The sequence below is a fragment of the Trachurus trachurus genome, assembly GCF_905171665.1.
Source record: "Trachurus trachurus genome assembly, chromosome: 5".
Classification (NCBI taxonomy): domain Eukaryota; kingdom Metazoa; phylum Chordata; class Actinopteri; order Carangiformes; family Carangidae; genus Trachurus; species Trachurus trachurus.
This window is the reverse complement of record NC_139896.1, coordinates 4,144,714-4,156,692: the sequence shown is the minus strand read 5'-3', so window position 1 is coordinate 4,156,692 and position 11,979 is coordinate 4,144,714. Positions and strand designations below refer to the sequence as shown.

General features: G+C 39.0%; 1 protein-coding gene across 1 annotated transcript; it reads right to left on the bottom strand.

Moving 5' to 3' along the window:
- Positions 1 to 1,823: 1,823 nt before the first annotated feature.
- Positions 1,824 to 11,495, bottom strand: mcrs1 (microspherule protein 1). Its single transcript, XM_083971851.1, has 14 exons — positions 11,330 to 11,495; positions 9,687 to 9,841; positions 9,451 to 9,589; positions 9,176 to 9,340; positions 7,850 to 7,959; positions 7,609 to 7,717; positions 6,447 to 6,585; positions 5,787 to 5,862; positions 5,649 to 5,677; positions 5,403 to 5,495; positions 5,198 to 5,280; positions 3,881 to 3,968; positions 2,709 to 2,836; positions 1,824 to 2,209 (listed from the first exon to the last, which is right to left on the bottom strand). Exons 2-14 carry the CDS (start codon positions 9,839 to 9,841, stop codon positions 2,123 to 2,125), a joined length of 1,401 nt encoding a protein of 466 aa, XP_083827977.1. The 5' UTR covers positions 11,330 to 11,495; the 3' UTR covers positions 1,824 to 2,122.
- Positions 11,496 to 11,979: the final 484 nt, after the last annotated feature.

Sequence of the window (11,979 nt, the reverse complement as noted above, 5' to 3'; positions counted from 1 at the left end):
ATTTTCCACTTTACAACATATTTGTTACCTCTCTGCCCTGTAGCATACAGCATCACTCTGCATCTCATCTAATGCAGTTTATTCCCCCAAAACATGAATATAAAAGTATTAAATGTATTATTTTAATACATCAGTAAACACAGCACGATTCACTGATGTTACGTGGTGCACATTTGACTAAAATTCACAATAGAAGCCGGACGGTGAGTGGGAACACGGACAAGAAATTCAAAGAAACACCACAAATCCTGCAAAAAACTTTTCTTTTTCAATGAAGTTTCTTCTCTTGCTGAAACTCCCGTGTCCTCAGATGACATGTTAACGTTAGACTGACATAATATTACAAAAGAACGGTGAGTAAAATGTCTGTTTCCTGTGTTTAAACCTATGCTATAAACTTTGCATAGTTTACGTTAACGTTTTTTACACTGGGTTTCCAGTGAAAACACACTGTAACCCTGTGGCACAACGCTAACTGAGCTCGGATTGAGTTGCTTTGGCAACAGCAGATTCACTGTCTGTGTTTTGATGACAATATATTTCCAACCTCTACACTACGATTATGCAGTGGCAGGGAAGGATATTTGATATGGACCGAGGTAATTAGTTAATATGGATTTCCTACTTATGCAGGTCGTTTGTTACAGACATAATGTTCCTTACTGACTCAGAGTGAAGCTATTTCCACATTCTGTACAATACAATGCACTCAAACTTTACCCACACACCTTAAATAAATGTTTGCTCAGGAACAATAGTGTCTCTTGTGAGCAGTCGGCTGCTTTCTGATCACGTGTCTGAAGTAACCATGAATATTTCGTCATGTGCAAAATCCCATTTTAATACCAGTTCTTGGAAAGACGCTGGGCCCATGTGTAGTTCTGCAATGTCACAACATTTATTTCCGTCCAGAGTTGCATTAATAATTCAAAGATTCTCAGTGGGGTTAAGGTCTGGACTCTGTAGTCACATCGGATGACACTTCTTCCTTGAAGATGATGGTTCTTCCAGTTTTTAATAATGGACAAATGTTGGACAGTTCTTAACCCACTTTTAGTCTCATTAATCTCCTTAGATCTTTTATTGCCAATAATTTGACCCTTCTGAAACAGATGAACGTCTTTCTCCTTGACCACAGGATTGGTTGTTTGAGAAATGAGACTGCATGAGTTAGGGTTAGATAAGTTGAAATAGCTGAAACATAAGCATCCATGCAGTGATTATCCAATGGGAGGCTCTGACCTATTAGCTTAGTTTAGTTACATCCAAGTGGTGACTTTATTTTTAGATGGGCGGTGTATATATTTGTATATTTCTGCAGTTAATCTGTCCATCTGTTTAATATAACTATTTCAGCTCGACTAGACAAGGAGAATTAGAAGAAGTTCTATGAGTTGAATAAATTAGAGTTAGTTTCAAATAGATCAGGGTGGATATTTTGTTTTGTGGAGAAGTTGCTGTCTCTGTCAACAGAGCTCTCTAGCTCTACCTACTGTCAGTACAGCAGGTTTGTGTATAATGATAACATGAGGCCTGAACGCTGGAAAGTGACCTGTATTCTGCAGGAAAATTCATGTGTTGGTTGCTACACAGTCTCCCCCATCTGGACAATAAAAGTATCTGCCAACACCAAACTGTTCAAGTTCAGAGAAATCTTATTAAAGAGGTATTATTTGTTGCTCACAGTTCAATAGATACAGTCTGTGGTGTCTCACTGTAGTTCTGTGTTAATATATGAAACTTAATGTCCTAACATTAGACTGGACTGTGAAGAAAACCTCAGTCAGCACGTTGTGTATACAAGTTTAATATCTTGAAAAAGATTTACTACAGAATTTAAATACAATATTATGAAAAACTGGGAGGAGAAAAAAAACAAGGCTCTACCGTGAGAGTATCTACATTACAACATGAAAAATGTTCAAACACCAAGTAAAAACCTGTCACTCGTCTTGTTCCAGGATTTAGCTGTAGCCTGTTTATAATTCACGTTTCCTGTTCACATGTCGATCTGATTCTTTGTGACATCGCTGACTGGTCCGTTCGTCCTGTACATACATGTATATATATATATTTATGTATATATATATATATATCGATTTGTCTGCTGGGTGGCCGCCGTTCACTGCTGCGTCATCTTGGCTGCTTCAGCTTTTATTAGTGAGATGAGTTCCAGGTTAATTAGAAACACGAAGCGAAGACCTGCAATCTGAAGAGAGAGACACAGAACAATTAGTTCCCACACAAACAAAAAAACACACAAACATATTGTGGTTTATTTCAAAATCTAATAAATCTAACTAATCTGAGATCTGGTATTTTTCCTCCATTGGTCATTGAGGTTGGTCGTTTTAAAAATATTCCCAGAATATGTGAAATGTGTGAGTTAGATGAAGTAGAAAGTGAGACTTATTTCCTTTTATATTGAACAAAGTATGAAGATTTGAGGGAGGTTTAATTACATGAAATCTGTGGACAAAACCTTGAAATATGTTGGTGCTCTGATGAGCAGAAGCTGGAGTGGTTGTTTAATTTCAGTGTGTTTAAGACTAAGCTAGTTTTATCTCTAAAGCCTGGAAAAGAAGACTTAATTTATTTCTCATGATTTCCCTTGAACCCTGGTATTGTTGTTGTTGTATTGACACAATAATAAAAGTCATTCATTCATTCATTCATTCATTCTAATGCATCTTATTCAGAGCACGCACCTCCACCACTGAGTTGTTATTGAGTTTCCACTTGTTGCCCGACAGCACCGGTCTGCCGTCGATGTAGATGGGTCGTCTGCCCTCGTTGGCGATGAAGAAATCTCCGTTATTCTTCAGTTTGATAATTCCTGTGAATGTCAACAGCATATAAAGGTCACTATGTATTTTTCAAAGAGAAAAAGAAATACATATAGACATGCATACAAAGGATTCTGCAGACCGTAATCTATATGTTTTTTTTTCATCTACACTTGTAATCCTTGTCTACACACGTGGCAGTATTCCTGACCTGTTTCATGATGTTGTTTGTTCATCTCATATCTTTTGGTCTGCATTTTTTGATGGAATTAGCTGTTTTAAAGGCTCTTACTGTTTTCTGGAGCAATCCATACGGTGCTGCACCATAACTTTAATATGCAGTGCACCTGACATGTGTTCACAATTCTTGTTTGCTTGTGTATTTATAATCTTTTGCTTATATATTTATTGATTTTTTGTACAATCGTTGTGCGGGCGTGCAGCCAGTGCCTACTTTAGGTGACTTCTGTTTGTCTGAAGAAGGTCAGAGGACAGAAATGTTGCGACCATTAAATTTCTCCTGTGCAAGTATCACAGTGTGCAGGAGTCTGTATATGTATTTTTAAAATGAAATCTTGATGATGATTCATAGTTACATTTTCTGTCCACAGCATCACACAAATGATGTTAGTTGAAACATCTGTGAAGCTTTAACATGAGATTAAAACCAATAAAAGAAACAAATGTAGATGAAAAACCTTCGACCTCGTGAAATGTAAAAATCTGTCACACATCAGATCCAAAATCTCTGACACTTCATTATGCAGCTTCTGCAGATTGTGTTTGTCTAACTGCTTAAAGCAAAAGCTGCAGCTTGACTGCGGTTTAACACTGAAACAAAGCTGATTATACGTATTTTCCCTCCCATACCAAAGATTCCTGGAGAGGACTCTTCTCTCCGCTGGGACTTTTTAGTTAAACCAGGACCTACGCAACAGGAACAAAGCCTGAACCTAATTCCACTGGTTGTACAAGTACAAGCTGTTCAGTCTGTCAGCGTTGCCTCCACACGGATGTTTCACCGGCTTTTGGTTCTGTTGTTTTTCCTTCTCTCAGGTGTTTGGTATGTGACGTTATGTTACAGCCTTAATCACCTTGTTTTCTTGATATTTTCCAGGCAGGTCCTTCTAGCGACAGATCGACATCGATCTGTTTGTCCTTCGTCGCCCTTCCCAACGTAATCTGTAGGACCACGAATCAAAAAATAATTAGTATCACATGGAAAATACAGAGCTGTGAAAACGTATTTGCCCCCTTCCTGATTTCTTACATAAACTTAAATGTTTAAGATCATCAAAGATTTTTTATTATTAGACAAAGAAAACCCAAGTAAATATAAAATGCAGTTTTAAAATGTTAAATCATGAACTATGATAAACCAAATCTTTTGAAAGCTGAGTTCAATTTCCCTCTCCACACCCAGGCCTGATCACATCCAGAGCTGTTGGCAAAGTGAAGGAGGCTTAGAGATCTCAAATAGCAACACATCGTGCCGTGATCTACCAATAAATTCAACAACAGATGAAAAAGCAAAAATCATTGACATCCATCAGTCTGGAAAGTGTTACAAAGCCATTTCTAAAGTTTTGGGACTCCAGCGATCAATGAGTCGATACAATCGTCTTTTAAAACCTGCATTTTTTTCTTTGTCTAATTTTAAAATTTGTTTGATGATCTTAATCATTTAAAGGGATAGTTCAACATTTTGGCAAATTGGCCCATTGCCATAATCCCTATAGTCATAGCAGTAGGTTCGTTACCTTTAATTGTCGATGCAAGCTATTTTTAGAACGGCGGAGCAGAGCCGTGAGCTGCTCAGAGCTACGCTACGGAGGCTCATTATGGGATTTCTTGGTTTCCCTCATCAAACTCATCAAATACACAATCCAACAACTCCACAACGCTCTGGTGGACAAGTTGTGACCTGCACATTCACCACGCTATGAGATAATAACACAACGTTACCAGACAGAGTTGTTTTAGAGGGAAATTCATGCAAAACCGCTGATGTGCGTTCCTGTCGTGGCAGTTTTTCATCAAGCAGTCTCTGTATTTCCCTCTAAAACAACTCTGTCTGGTAACGTTGTGTTATTATCTCATAGCGTGGTGAATGTGCAGGTCACAACTTGTCCACCAGAGCGTTGTGGAGTTGTGGGATTGTGTATTTGATGAGTTTGATGAGGGAAACCAAGAAATCCCATGAGCCTCCGTAGCGTAGCTCTGACCAGCTCACGGCTCTGTCCCTTTAAGTGTAACAAATATGCAAAAAAGTAAGAAATCAGAAAGGGGGCAAATACATTTTTCACGGCACTGTCCATCTTCTGAGATAAGGAATCACTCTTACAGTTCAGTTTTGTTCTTGGGACCCTTAAACGTCGGCATTTCTTCTCTGCAACAGCTACATCACTCACCTCTCGCGATCTCATGAGGTAGCGTACCATCCGCCCTCGTAGCGCCGCCAGTGTCTGGTTGTCGAAGTCGGGCATGCTCATCCCTGGCGACGCAGACACACAGGAGGTGAATAAATAAATAAATAAATAAATAAATAATTAATTAAACAAAGAAGAAATTAGCTCCTCCAGACTCTGACACAGCTGTCTGAGAAACTTCACACACCTGTGATACTGTCAACAAGAACCTGCCAGCGAGGCAGCTCCTGCTCCAACTGTCTGATCTCTCTTTTCTGGTGGCGATCAGAAATCATCAGCTCTGAAAAGGAAGAGAAAACAATTTCTATATTTGTTATTCTTATTCCCCATTATAATAATAATAAAAATATTATAATATTGTGTTGTACTGTGACTAAAGCTGATCAACTGTAACTTATGCTGAGTTATATGAACTGTATTGAGTTGTTCTTACCATGTTCCAAAACCTCGTCTCTGCTCTCCCTGTGTGAAGAGAAACATGATCTGCATTGAAAACTCATGAACCTACAATATCTCAGTTTTTTTTTTTGGTGTGTGTGTGTGTGTGTTATCCTTGAAGAGACTGCCTTACTTTAATTTGACGTCATCGACCATCTGTTCAGCATCAGAGAAGTTGAGGACCTGGTCACCTTTAGGGAGCGGCTGGACTGCAACACACAAGTTAAAACCACATGTTTCACATTGTTTCAGAAAACCAACTCTGGGAGGCTTTTTAAATAATAAAAAGCATCAGAAGTTTCATCTACGACAGATGTTTGGCATATTTGATTTCATCCACTCAGACTTTTATTATCGCCTGGCTTCTAAAAAGCATTTGTTGGCTCTAAAACATGATCATTAACGTGCTAAATAACTGTAATAAAACTAGGAGCAAAGTGACAACCATCGAGTGAAATTAAGTTTGACAACTCCCGCCGGCGCAGCGGTAATTTAATTAAGACTCCCAGCACTCTGGCTCGCCAAATTAAGAGTTGAATAGTTTGGTTGTGTGAAAATAAGAAAAAAACAAGTCAAAATATATTTTATGGCTGTCTAAAGCTGCCAGGACACGAGTGCTGTTTGCAGTAATTCAACCTCCCAGGTCGTCACTCCAACTGGCCTGTTTTTCCCCTCTGTCTATGTTTTAATAGAGGACTTTACAAATTTAAATGACAACACACTATTAAATGTCAGAATGTCCCTTAATGGTGGTTTTTATTTTAAACTGTCCAATAGGAGCAGTGAAACTCACCGCTCTGGTCGTCCAGTAGGTAGTACTGCTTCAACAGCTGCCAGTGAACCAGGAGGCTTTTAGGTGTTCGAGACGGGTGAAAGACGCCGGGGTGTTTGCTCAGAAGATCCTGGAACACGTCCAGTTTGGGCTGACTGGTCTGTTGGAACACAAATGTTAACAGAACAACATGCAGTGAGGTTAAATGTGCACATTTAGGAGATAATTTAAAGGACAATTCCAGGCAAATTCAACCCGAGGCTCTAGTTTCCTAATTTTTTTTAGGTCTAACAGAATGAATCTGCAGATTTTCTTTTTAATGTCTCCTGTTCTGCAGTAGTTCTGTCTGTCCCTGCATCGCCACAGCAGCGTAGAATGGGAATGAATCTTATGCTGATTACATCACACAAAACCACATTTATCACAGACAACATCAGATGTCCTAAACACACACATCAATAAAGGAAGATAAAATCAGAGGCACAACGTTTCCCTCGCAGCAGAAGTAATGCTACGTTTACATGGAAACGATCTGAACAGAAAACGCGAAAGTGGCGTTGCGTTCTCACTTTTTATTTCGCGTTTAGACGAGCGTTTTTGGGGTGGAAATCCGCTGTGGAATTCAATGTTGTATGCACGTCAGGCGCCTCGGCCACACAACACACAACACCACTAAGTCTGCACGCCTGTGTACAACCCAGAATCTTTTCCTCTACTTATTTTTCTTGATTTGCGTAGCAAATCGGAGCAGACTTTTGCGTTTTCAGCCTTTACACGGGGACGCAACGGCGGAGCGTTTTTAAGATTTCCACTCTGGAGGGTGGTTTCACTTTTTTTGCGTTTTCAAGCCCCCAAAACGCTGTCGCCGTCTAAACGAAAGGCACATCCGCTTAAATATTTTGCCGTTTTCATCTGTGAGCATTGTCGTGTAAACTGGGCCTAAATCTGGCTGTTGTTTATTCTACCTGTAAACATACTGAGAGCCTTAACTGGACTCTCATGCGAGACTTTGTATTACAGCTCCGTTTACAAACCTGTCGTCTTTCTTGAAGTGAACAAACTGCTCGGTGTGTGTTTGAAGACATCTGACGTTCTTCAGATTCATTCTTAATTAGAGCTAAAATATTAGGAAACCAGATTGAATTTGACTGGAATTGTCCTTTAAGGTAATAACTCAACGTACCGAGCCGATCTTGGCCAGCAGCGCCTCCTCAGCCTGACTGAAGAGAGCTTTACTCTGAATGGCAGCGATGGCCTCGGGGTGGAGCTGCCGCATGGCCTGCCACGCCAGCCTGGAAACACAGACAAACAACGTCAGGAATGAGATTTAAAGGTGATAAAAAGATATAAGGTTGTCAACAAAAAAAAAAAACTGAGGACAGGAAGGAAGAGGAAAGTTTGTCGACTGCGCCATGGTCTCTTACTTTGAGATGACGGGGTCGTACAGCAGGGCGTACCACCTCTCTTTAATTTCCCGCAAAGTGAAACGACAGCTGAACTTGACGCCCAGGTGAACCGAGGTCAGATCTGTGGTCTGCAAAGAGAAACACGCAAACACAAAGATTCACGCTGTGCACACGTCTGACACTGGTCGTTCATATAATAATCAGACTCTTTTTGTACCAGTTTAAAGAAGACCTATTAATACGCTTCTCCAGCTTTTCTGACTTGTAAATATGTTTAAAATGTTGGATACTTGTGGTGTCGTATCATGAGGTAGGAGTGTGTTGAAGTTTCAGGAGCTCTGAGTCACAGCAAACGCTTGAGTTTGAAAAGTTTTTTCTAAAGTCTCACTCTGATAATAAATCAAGATTCAAAAAGACACTTGAGAAAGGTGTCATGCATAAACAGGATCTCTGCAGGTTTCACAGGCTCAAATTTAAGACTTTTTAAGACCTTTTTAAGACCATTATGGATGAAATTTAAGATCTATCATGACAAATAAAAAACGTAAAAAAAAAAATGCGTCACAAAATTAGAAATTTATTGCAATATATAAGTTGTGTGTTAGGCTTTTTTGTAGTTGAAAATACATTCAATAAAGCACAATGAAGTGTTGCAGGAGCATTTTATCCTATTTGCTGTAATTTATAATTATAACGGGATTGTTGTTGATAGTGTATGTAGTTTGACCTAATTGTTCAACTATCTTGACTATCTTGTGATTTAAAGTTGTTTGTCTTTAAACAGACCCCAGGAAGAATAATCTTTACAAAAGTGACGACTAACGGGGATCCATGTGCAAATAAAAACACGTCACAGTTTGAGTAGAGGTTTCCTATACTGTATGGCAACCCCATTGTAAATAATCTGCAGATTTTAAGTCGGAGGTTGACGTTATATCGAACCGTACGATGATAATAATATGAGATGTGGTGGATTTTAGCGTTTACCGTTCAGAGATGTCTCACAAAAGCCGTTGTTGCGACGCAGGTTCAGGCTGCGTGTTTGTGTTTTCGCTGTCTGGGTCCAAAACGAACGGTTGTATGGATGAGGTCGACATTTTTTAATATGCTGAAATAGTAAACAAGCCAATTTCTGTACTTTTTGGATACAGAGTGAGACGACTTCCTTGAATGTGAGAGGAGGTGTGTCACTCTGCAGTGCACAGACAGTTTGTACACGATAGTTATGGCATTTTTTAACTTTCTATAGCGCTCCACTTAGGTCCAACATCATATAAAAAGCCCCTGAAATGAGCATAATAGGTCCCCTTTAAGCTATTTAACCTAACCTTAATAACTACTCACCTGCAACACTGCATTTATAAGCAGCAGGTCGTCGGTGGGTTTCCATCGCCCGAGGTCTTTTGTTATATGTAGCGGCTGTTTGCTCTTCTTCACTCTTTTGGTGATAGGTGCAGGGTTTACTACCATGGTGAGCGGCGGCGTGAGAGCAGTTCCTGACTTTGTCACCTGAGAGACAGAATCAGAGACGCAGAAATGATCCTCGAGCTCTACTACTGTACTTCAGTCATTACTTCACTTCCTGATGGTTTCTGTGGATCTGATGTTGATATACGAACCTTTTTCTTCTCACTCGATGAAGGTTCGCTCCCTGAACAGCGAACAGGCTCGATGACAGGCGGGCCTTTGACTCTACTCGAGGACTTCACGAGGCTGCTTTCCACCAGCTCATCGTCAAACTTCTTCCTCTTTATTGACCTGAGGACGTAGTTTTATCAAGATTTATGAAGCAATCAAACTTCAACACAGCTGATGGTCGATGGTTTACATTTCATAATAAAGCACGACAACAAACCTGGAGGAACTTCTACGTTTGGGAACACCGCTGCCAAATGCTTGCGTCGCTGTCCTTTTCACATCTTTCACCCCCAGTGACTCCTCGTCCTCTGAGCGACTTTGGGCACCAGCGACTCCCATAGATGCTCCAACCACAGGGTCACCTGCTTGCATCTGCTCAGACACAGCATTAGAAAAAAACACATCAAAAAATAATTCAGAAATGTCTCACACATGTTAATCTTTATCTTACATCCTGTATGTAAATTGCTTTTTTATGTAATGAATTTCTGCATTATCATCTTTTTCTGACTTTGAAGACGATCATTGTTGTTTTTTTACACAGGGAGGTATTTTCATAAGCATTTTTTGGGCTTCCACCTCTCCTGGACAATATTTAACTTCTCTATTTTCATTGTTTTTATGTTGGCTATATAATGTGCAAATAAACTAAAACTAAACAGTATGAATTAAGAGGAAGAAATAAATTGGATCTTGACTTTGTAATACAGAAGTTGGTTATGCCTCTCCTGCTGTCCTTTCATTTATTTATTTATTAGCCTAACCTTAATAGCAAATTACCTTTCTTCAACCAATTATCTTTTTTTTTTAATGACTGCCTTCTGCTTCTCCTTTTTTAACTGTTGCTGTTCAGACACCTGAGTCTCCCTATGAGGATAAATAAAGGTTTCAATAAAGGTATCAATCAATCACATAGGTCTGCAGTCATCTGTTCATAACCATGTATGGTATTACTTTGCTATCATCCTCACGACATGACAACATGATATTTCAACTATAAACTATAAGGTTCAAACCTGGACTTTGTCTCAGATGTAAATTAAATTATCCACCGTTTTATTAAACATTTCTGTAACACGCTGTGTTGTTTACATCTGTCATTAGCTTTAGATACAACACGTTACATCTAATATTTAATATCTAATGTGGAATTAAACTACATAGTTGGAGTGACTACTACTACTACTACTACTAACTACTAATAACACTGCAGCACCGTCTTTAAATAAAAGTAAAAATTGTATGTTGAGTGTTAAGTTTTATGTTGTACAGCACTTTGCTCAACTTGGGTTGTTCTTTAAATGTGGTATATAAATAAATAATAATAATAAAAAATATAATTAAATATGCAAATATAGAAATAGAAAACGACATAAAACTTGGGTATAAAAATATAATTTTTAAAAAGAGTTAAAAGAGAGACATCCTGTACAGTTATAATATTCCAGCTATAAACTATGTAGAAACGTAAAGTGCAAACCAGGACTTTGTCTTAGAGTAAATTAAATTATCGACAATTTTATTAAACGTTTCTGTAACATGTTGTGTTTATATTAAAGCTGTTATTACAGTCATGCTAGTCAAATTAGCAGTGTCTTTTGTTTACATCTGTCGTTAGCCGCAGCTATAACCCGATATTTTAAATATTTAACATCTAATGTGGAATTAAACTACATTTACGGATAAAGTAGCAAACAGAGATAACACTGCAGCACCGTCTGTTTGCCCCGCGACTTTAATTTGATGTAAAAAATAAAGATATTTTTTATGTTGTGCTAGTTAGCATTAGCATTAGCTTAGCACAAACGTCGGTTTCGTTTTACGAGCTAAGGAAACCAGTTAGCCGGTCTCGTGACTCACCTTTGCGCGGTATTTTTCCAAAGTTTCGCGTATCCCGTCCGACAGCTGCAGCCTGTACGAACTATTTCTGCCTCTTTTAGTCAAACACAATATGCGCTAGCTACATGCTAGCCGCCGCACTGGCTACATGTAATCTGACGTCTGACTGTTAGCATTAGCATTAGCTCCTCTGCTGTTTTCTTCTTCCTGGGAGTTGGAGCGGAGCTGCAGCGCCGCCTGCTGCTCTGGAGGGAACAGACACCAACTACTACTACTACTATGCAAAAGTTTGAAATGATGAAATGATCTCCAAAATGCATAAAGTTACAGATGACACATTCCCTTTACATTTTAAACTATATGTTTGTTTGTTTTTTAAATAAATCTTGTCTGATACCTTGGTCAAAGTTCTCTGAGAGCTCAAGTCTCCTGGGTTTCCCGTTCTTTTGCAGGCTGCTGTTTTGTTTCCCCTTTTCACTCTGCAACTGTAGAAAACTAAAATACAGTAATACACTGATATTGATTCAAATATTGAAAAAAGAGTGTTTCATGTTTAACTTTATGTCTTTTGGAGATCATTTCATCTTCCACCTGATGAATTGTTCACATTAACACACATTTTGGACCGGGGGGGGGCAAAATTTTACATGACACTGAAGGCTTATACAAAC